The sequence below is a fragment of the Elephas maximus genome, chromosome X, assembly GCF_024166365.1.
Source record: "Elephas maximus indicus isolate mEleMax1 chromosome X, mEleMax1 primary haplotype, whole genome shotgun sequence".
Classification (NCBI taxonomy): Eukaryota; Metazoa; Chordata; class Mammalia; order Proboscidea; family Elephantidae; genus Elephas; species Elephas maximus.
Genome location: NC_064846.1, coordinates 28,358,575 through 28,368,083, shown reverse-complemented (window position 1 = coordinate 28,368,083; position 9,509 = coordinate 28,358,575). Strand labels below are relative to the sequence as shown.

The following is a 9,509-nucleotide window of genomic DNA, read 5'->3' as shown; positions in this document are numbered from 1 at the left end:
AGGTACTGTCAAGTCGATTCAGACCCATAGCAACCCTATGTACAACGGAACAAAACACTGCCTTGTCCTGCACCAGCCTCACAATTGATACTTTGAGCTGTTTGTTGCAGCCACTGTGTCAATACATCTCATTGAGGGTCTTCCTCTTTTTCACTGACCCTCTACTATATGTGTGTATATATACTATATATGTGTGCATACTATGTGTGTGTATATATAATTTTACTTATCAGTATTTAACAATTTTTCTATGATAAACAAGATGATTTTAAACAAGATGATGTCATGAATACGACTATGTTAGTCATAATAATTCATTTGTACATATGAAGAATCAACTTAAAACAGCGTAGGTAACATTAAAAAATTGAAAAATTTGTTGTACTATATATCTAAGAATACTACAATGTTTGAGTTAACTCCAGCAACTCTAGGGTTTCAAGGTAAGTGATCCATTTTCTTTCTCTTCTGCTCTTTCTCACTTGATTTTCTCTTTTTCCTTTTGTCTTTGCTTTTCTTTATGTTTAGATTTCAACTTCTCCTACCAAGAGGGGTTTCTTCTATGTGGCTAAATTGTGGGGAGTAGAACTTATTTATAGGCACCTGCTTGCTTAAATGATTCATACAACAAATTTTGTGTAGTATTTCTTTTGTGTAGGGCATTGGTATAAGCTTTGAGAATACAACATTAGAAAACAAAGGGAGAGAAAGAGAGGAAGGAACGAAGGTCGGTAGGAAGGAAGGAAAGAAGGAATTAATAATACATTCCCTCAGGAAGCATCACAACAATAAAAAAATAAATAAGAGAAATGTCAATAGTTACAGCAAGAACTATGGAGAAACATAGTTAACAGAGTGCCAAGGAATGGAGGTTGAAACTTGAAAGAAAATGGTCATGAAAAGGCTCATTGAAAAGGTAACATTTGAGTAAAGACCTGAAGTTTAGGAAGTTAGCCATGTGGATATCTCGGCAAAGATCAGTCCAAGGAGAGGGAACAGAAGCCCAGAGGTGGAAGCATGAGGCTATACATCGATTATTATGACAGAAGTTATTGCTGGTTTAGACCAGGGTGGTAGCAGTGGAAGTAATGAGAAATGACTGAATTCTGGATTAATTTGAAGTTAGAGCTAATTCCAAATCTAGAGCAAGGGTCAGTAAAATCTTTCTTAAAAGGCCTATAGTAAATATTTTAGATTTGCTGGACATACCATCTCTGTCATAACTGCTCAACTCTGGTGTTTTAGTGCAAAAGCAGCCATAGACAGTATTTAATGTACATGGCTGTGTTCCAATAAAACTTTATTTACAAAAACAGGAAGCTGGCCTGTGGGCTGTAGTTTACTGATTCTTTTGCTAGAAGAAAATATTGAAACAATACAGAATTCTGTTATGTTGTTGATATTTTTCCTGTTTTCAGTAAAGCTCTACAAAAAATGAATTGACTCAGGCTGGAGTTATGTAAGCAGAGATGGAAATAAATACAACCCTAATAAGCCCCCCCTCAGCCTACTGTCTGAAATCTATATCAACTGAGAGTCTCATAATTTTGGACCCTGCACATTTAAATATGTTGAAAAACTTCTGTACTCCAATTTAAAGTGGTTATAAAATGTGACTTCAATGCGGCAGTTCTATTGAGTTAAGCCTGTTGACTTGAGCCTTTCTCAAGCACCTTCCACTAAGTATTCTCTCCCAGTCAGTAACAGCCAGACCTTGCCAGTAATAGAGACCAGTGTTGAGCCACTGGTATAGTACCATCCTGTAAGGAGACCAACAAGTCACTTGACCATCAGTTGATTATATTGAGCTTCTTCTACTCCAGAAAAGGCAATATTTCATGCTAATTGGAATTGACATATGTTCTGGAATTAGGTTTGCTTTTCTTTCCAGCAGTGCCTCAGCTGGCATCATTATCTGAGGACACTTATCAAAAGATAACTAGCATGGGATACTGAATGACTTCACCTCAGACCTTTACAACAAAGGAGGTGTGACGGTGGGCACGTAACCTTCGGATATACTAATCATATCACATACTGTACTATCCTAATGGATCATTGGAAAATTTTCTAGATGGCACAGCTGAATTGCCAGTTTAAAGATAATATCTGGTTAGAACAGGGCACCATCCTTCAGAATGCCATATACGCGATAATCCAATGCCTATTGGATGGTGTTGTATCTCCAATAGACAGACTACTCTGATCCAGGAGCCAAGAAATGGAAGTAGGTGTGGCCCCACTCAATCATTCCTAGTGACCCACTTCAGGAACTTGTGCTATCTACAACCTGTACACCTATTGCGTCTAGAGATTTTGGTTCCCAGAAGGGGGTCACTTATACCATGGTACACAGTAACAAGCCTATTAAACTGAAATCTATCCAGATCACTTTGAGGTCCTAGTGCCAACAGACAAACAAGGACATTAAGGATTTACTATGATGGCAAAGGTAAATGGCCTTGATCGTTATGAGTACATAGGGTTGATACAAAAATAGGGCAAGAAGGAATATGTTTAACACTCAGGTAATCCAGTAGGACATCTTTTGTTACTTCCATACCAAGATTTATCTGTAAGTCTTCAGGGTTTGAGTCAAACGACTGGGCAAATCACCTAGACCAGCAGAATTGCTAGCAATAAAGGAAGGAAAACATAAAATGAGTGGTAGGGGAGAGAGATGCTGAGTATCAGTTATGGCGCTAGGACCAACTGAAGCACTGAGTGCTCTAATTTGTCCTATTGGCTCTCTTTTTGAAAAATTTCCCAGAAATTATGACCAACCAGAATCCTAGAGGAGCTGTGCTTGTATGGAGTAAAGCTCTTTTGAGAAATCAGTGGTTCTTAGACAAGCAAGGGGTAAGCCTTAGCAGATGCCATTGACACCTATTGAAAAAAAAGGAGGTCCCCTTTAATGGCTGGTGTACCCATCCTCCATCTGCTGTGAGCTTTGGTTTATAACAACACACACCTGCCACTTTCTCAGAGTGATACAAATGAGAGCCTGCCCACCCTTGAGGCTATACCACACCCCCTCCCCCATAAAAGGCTGACCTTGACCGATGACTGACAGAACAAAAAGCCAACCCACTTCCTCTCAGTTGGGACCCATTCTGTGGTACAATTTTTCACTCTAGAGCATCCTTATGGGATCATACTTAAGCTAGTCTCCAGTGGAGATCCAAATTCCTGTTTATCTTTTTTCCTCTATCCTATCTTGCTTCCCTTACTCCCCTTCTCCTGAGAGAATCCCCCAATAACCATTTGGAAAAGAGTAGTTGTTTCAGGCTCTGCTTTGGGGGAAGCTAAACTAAGACATCTTTATACACCACTTGCAGACCTCATCACACTCCATCAATCTATACATAGCCACTATTCTGAAAATTAAGGAGCCCTGGTGGCACAGTCGGTAAGTGCTCGGCTGCTAACTGAAAGGTCAGCAGTTCGAACCCACCAGCTGCTCAGTCAGGATTTAACTCAACGGCAGTGAGTTTTATTCTGAAAATTGTCAAGCTTTTCAGTTTTTCCTTTCTAAAATTTAACCTATATATGTGACACTAAACAATACTCTGTTGAGTTTTGCCTGCTTCTGAAATTTACATAAATGCAATTATAGTGCACTTATTCTCCTGAGATTAGATTTTTTTTTTTCGCTCAAGATGGTGTGTTAAAGACCTATTGACATTGATGCATGTAGTTTTATTTCATTTATTTTCAGTGCTGTGTGGCAATCCATCATATATATATAATGCATAAATACATTTATATGTATTTATGTATTTTATATACACATATTTATTTATTTATATAAATTAAATAAAATGTATTATCCATTCTCCTGTTGATGAAAATTTGAAAAAATTTCAAAAAATCTTCCCTTTTTTTGCTATTAAAAATAGTATTGCTACAAATATTCTGCATTTCTCTCAGAGTTTACACATGTGTAAGATTTTCTCTAAGGAAAATGCCCAGGTGAGGGATCACTGGGTCATAGATTATTAAAATATTTAGCTTTATTAGGTAATATCCAATTATTTTCAGAACTGATTGTGCCAATTAAAGTCCCATAAGCACCATTAAATGATAAGTCCTCCTCCATACCCTCCACAGCACTTGGTGTTATATGACTTGTATTTTGAAATTTTGTGTATTTGGTAGATCTGAAATTGTGTTGTATCATATTTTTAATTCCAATTTTCTTAATTATTAATAAGGTTGGTTCTTTTTATATTCATTAGTATTTATACTATCTCACCTGTGAAATGCTTGCTATTGTTTTTTGCCCCATTTTCTGTTGAGTGAGCTTTATTTTTCTTACTGAGTCATAGGAGTTCCCCTGGTGATTATAAATTTGTTGGAAAAGTGTATCGTATATACTTCTAGTTTACAACTTGTATTTTGAAATTTTCATTAAAGTGTAACACCTATGCAAAAAGTACACAAACCTTAAGTATACAGATTAAGGGATTACCACAACCAAACACCAAGTAACCACTAGAAATTCTGTGATGAGCTGCTCTGTTTCTACCCGCGAAAAGGATCATTTTTCAAATGGTTTATATTGTATACTTCAGTGCTGAATACTGTATTGTACTGATCCAGAAATCTAGGGATTCTATACTGTGATCCTCCTATTGAAATTCACCATAATTTCCACACTGTGTCTTTTCCCACCACCAATAACTCTAATACCATAGGCTCCACTAAGTCATATGACCCAAGCATCAGGGTCCCTTGCACTACAGCAAAATGGTCTCTTGCTCTGGGCGCCACTCAAACTGACTACCTTTCGTGTAATTCAGTATATTGACTGGAGCAGTATCTCTAAGTGTGAGATATACTTCTTCCAGACCCTATCTAGCGTTATGTTTCCCTCTCAGTGGTGGGAGTTACAAGACATAATGATGTGTCCTTTAATTTGAAGATGTCCAGCATGTCACAGACCCTTGGATCCCCTAAAACTCCAGGTATGTTGCAAGCCTCTGAATCATTTTAGGTTTATCTCTCACCCTCTTGAGCACAGGCATCAGGCCAAAATCTCTAACATATATGCCATTTCTTTTTCTTATACTCCAAAGAATTATGGCATTGGAAAAAATGTCCTATAATCAATGATGTACAGAGGGCCCAGATCCCTTTAGACTACTTTATTACAGAGGGTGAGACAGTTCACATAAATTTATACTCCTGTCCATTCCAAGTGAATTAAAACTGTTCCTAGTGCTCCTTTTTTATAAGGATATAACAAAACAAATTCAACAGATTAGTGGCTGAAAGCCATGTACTTAATACCACAACTAGCAAAGCAGGTGCAATTGGGGATATGCTTATCTGAAGTATAAATTTAAGTCATCCTATAGGATTTTTTTTTTTCTATAGGATTAGTCTGGAGCTCTGGTGGCACAGTGGTTAAGAGCTTGGCTGGTAACCAAAAGGTCAGCAGTTCAAATCCACCAGCTGCTCCTTGGAAGGCTTATTGGGTAGTTCTACTCTGTCCTATAGGGTCGCTACGAGTTGGAATAGATTCAATGGCAATGGGTTTGGTTTGGTTTTGCTATGGGGTTAGTCTAGCTTTTGTATGAGTCAGAGCAGTAAAATAAATGAAGACCATCAATCACCTCAACATTCTTTAGGTCTTCAGGGATTGCACTAATCTCTGCCACCTTCCTCCCCAGATGCAATTTTGCTTTTGACTAATTTCCTTGGCTTGTATGGAGACCAGAAGAATGCGCCTGACAGATTTCCAACACAGGGAGCATGACTGATCAAGAACTTCAGCTACTGCTCTATGAGATAGATCACCACATTTATTCCAAGGTCACATTTCACACAGGCTACTCCCTGTCAATGACTGAGTATGGTGGGGGTTTTAAGGCAGATCTGCTCCTGGGAATCATGAGACTACTTTGTAGGCCAACTTGAGGACTCCCTGAAAGGTTTGATGAAAACTTCTTAAACTGCATGGCAGTCTAAGATCCTTCCATTCAACCTTTATTCCCTTTCCTTCACTTGGAGTTAGACTTACATTCTGGTCTGACAGCTCTCTCATTCTTCCCTAGCTCCCTCACCATTTCTCTAACAGGCATTTCCCCTAATAAAATCTTTGCATGTTTAATCTAATCTTGTTATCTGGTTCTTGTAGAAACCTGAATAACACAGCTAGAGGAAGGCATTTTGAGAGGCCACAAGCCAAGGAATTGGTCACAGGCCAATTGTAATTCCAATTTACACATATGGGGACTGAAGAGATGACCACGGTATGTGTTTGTGGACCCAATGGGTCCACTATGAGCCAGATCTGGTCCACAATTCCAATTATTGCTTGGCCCCCATATGTTCCTTCTCTAACAAGGGAACCATGATAACACTTCAGATCTCAGAGTATCACTTCAGATCCCAAAGTATCACTGTTAACTTGAGAATCTCGGATTTCAAAATTTTGAGTGCATCAATACTGTTGGACCCATCCATATGTCAGTTCCCCTTCTGGGTTCTAATCTTGGGATAACTGAGCTGCTGGGATTGGGAATTCAATTTTTTCTGGATCCCTGCTACTCTTATGATTATACTCTAGGGCTGGCTTTCAGTGTTTTCTGCTCTTATGCTGTAGGAGATGGAAGTCTCTATATGGTATAAGGATGGCCTATGGCTTTCACACTTAGCTTAAATTGTTGTTTAGTCAACTTCCGTCTTATAGGGTTTTTCTTCACAGTATCAGTTGCCCAAAGCCATGTCCAGTCAATTCAGTATCCTTAAAATTATTTCCCAGGGCTTCCCAAATAACTAGTGTATTCCACTTATTAGATATGCCTTCCCAGGTCATCACCTACCATACGGCCAATTCAACATATACACAGTTTGCTGCCTCAGTATCTATTACTTTCTCCTAGTTTCCCTTCCACCCAGTTTTTGACAGGGCCACTCTTATCTTATCATGTTGCTTCTCACTAAATGTGGTCTCTAACTGGTTCTCCTGGCCATACCAAATATGGGTTCCTATGATAAGGATCCTGTTGCTATCCTGTAATCCAGTCTCTCAAAAGCCATAGTTACTCCTTGCCCCTCCTGGTCACGCAACAGTCCTATTGTGGTAAAGATCCACGCAGCTAAAGGGTTTGTTGAGCTCTATGACCAAGGTAACATTCTTGTTTGTATTCCTCTCCCCTCATCCCCATCTGCTCCCCCTGCTGACTGTGTCTCCTGGACACTGAGTCTCTGGAACCACCCAACACACTTGTTTACAATGCAGATTTCAGGGCCCATCAACTGCTTTGACTACAAACTGCAGGTGATGGGCTCAACTCACAACCCAAAGATTTCTCAGGAGAAGACAACTTATGAGGCACATGGGAGGGGAAGGGTGGAACAGAACCACTTCAAGACTCGATACCAAGGTCAGAAATTATTCTGGTGCCACCAAGAATGAACCATTGTCAGAAAGGGCAACACACTTTATTGAAGGTTGTACTGAGGGATGACTTCACTTGCCCTTGGTGCCCTTGTGCTCCAAGCTTTCCAGCTGCCCCCTGCTGTGCTCAGGGTCCTCTAAAAGCATCTTCTCTGGACCACTGATGGCCCAAACTCCTTGAACATGGCAGAGGTGACCCACATTTGCCTGAACGTGCTTAAAGAGGTCACAACAGATGCGCCGATCCACCCAGAAAAACACCTCTCTGGAGAAGCTGTGATCTTGATGGGGGTCCCTTTGGAAGCTAATAGTTCCAGCTCTTTCAAGAGGCGTTCTTCGAGGCCAGGGAATAAAGTGGTGCCCCCAGCCAGCACAATCTCCGCAAAAAGGGCCATCTGGATGTCGATGTTGCACTTCATGATGCTCCTGGTGACCATTTTTGAAAGCCCAGGGCTATGGATGCCTAGCAGGTCAGGCGCAAAGAGGACCTCGGGCACCTGGTGAAGCTGTTCCCCGATGCAGAGGACAGTCCCATCTGGCAATCTGTATTCTTTCAAAACTTCCTCCGGCCTCTTGCTTAGCTCCTTCTCTGCATCAAAAGCCACGTAGCACAGCTTCTCTTTGATGTCGCCCACCAAGCTCTTGTTGAGTATGCTGGGGCAGGCACGCCCACTGGACAGGAGGAGCTGGGTGAGATGCTCTGTGAGGTCCCTTCCTGCCACATATAGCTTGGTGACAGCATGAGGCAGGGAGTATCCTTCAAAGACAGGGACAGTGCAAGTGACCCCATCCCCGCTGTCCACCACCAGGCCCGTGACACAGGCAGAAGCATACAGCGATAAAACTGCTTGGTTACACAGATAGAAGGCAGGAGCGTTGAAGGTCTCAAACATTACCTCTGCCATTTTCTCACGAATCTCCCTTGGGTTCCAGGAGGGCTCAGTCATGAGCACGGGGTGGTCACTGGGTTTCACACTCAACTCGCACTCAAAAAGGTGATGCCAGAGCTTCTCCACATCATCCCAGCCACTGACGAGGCCACGCTCAATGGGGTAGTGCAGGTGTAGGGCATCATACTTGGACAGGGCATCTTCCCCCACATAGTATGCTTTCTGAGTGGATCCAGCTGAACACAAGTCCAATTTTGGATACCCCACAACAGAGTTGATGACGTGACGGGGTCCAGTCTCTCCAGACAAGCCTGCTTTGCACAGCCCAGACCCATTGTCAATAATCACGGCTGGAGTGTCTAACATATGTCGATTAAACATGTCTACAGCGGATTGTTCCGAGCTTCACCAAAATAAAAACAGAACACTTGGACCACTTTTTGACACAACACCCACCTCTGAAGCTCAAAAGCCACGGGATTCCACAGTGTTCAGTTTGTACCCCAGGTGGAGCTAGCAGGCTGTGCCCAATCCTCAAGAATATCCCATCCTCAGCCCATGAATCTGCCCTTCTTTCACATGGCCCAGGGCCTGCTGAGGCCTTTTCAAGGATGGATGTCCCCTATGTAACAATGTAACCAGGCAACAATTGTCCTCAGTGAGCATCAGAGGGACCTTAAAGGGGCAGAGCTCTGACCCACCAGCATGCCCTGCTAGGTGAGGCAGCAAGCAGAAAAAGACAAACCATACCTACGTACAGGTGGCTTTCATAAGCCTGTGAACCCAAAGCACATGCCTGGTCTTAGAACCAAGAGAAGGAGCCCAGCTGTGGGCTGGTCACAGAGAACTGGCTTTTCTGCTCAGCTGAGCTGCTCTTTGGGGATTGACAAAAACACACTTCCCTGTGCTAAGGGGAGGCACTAAGCACCAGACTCACAGCTGGGTCAGAGTGGTGATGCTGGAAACCCAGTTCCAGCAGATACTCAGATTATTCTTTCTTATTTCACCACATATTTGTTATCTCTGTTGTTGCTGGACGGCTACATGAAGATATAATTCACACACGATGCAATTTATCCATTTAAACTTGCAATTAAATGGTCTTTATTATATTCATGCATATGTGCAATCACCACCAAAGTCAATTTTATAACAGTTTCATCACCTCAAAAATAACCCCTACCAATACTAGTTAGACCTGGATGGTAAGG

The 9,509-nt window shown here is 41.6% G+C and overlaps 1 protein-coding gene across 1 annotated transcript; it reads right to left on the bottom strand.

The window, feature by feature from the left end:
• Nucleotides 1–5,839: 5,839 nt before the first annotated feature.
• LOC126068959 (actin-related protein T2-like) lies at nucleotides 5,840–8,679 on the bottom strand. The gene has a single exon (XM_049871748.1). The coding sequence runs from the start codon at nucleotides 8,677–8,679 to the stop codon at nucleotides 7,546–7,548; it is 1,134 nt and encodes a 377-aa protein (XP_049727705.1). The 3' UTR covers nucleotides 5,840–7,545.
• Between the last annotated feature and the right edge of the window lie 830 nt (nucleotides 8,680–9,509).

Bases quoted from the DNA above. Each gene is read 5' to 3' on its own strand.
- LOC126068959 (XM_049871748.1), bottom strand. From the start codon at position 8,679: ATGTTTAATCGACATATGTTAGACACTCCAGCCGTGATTATTGACAAT.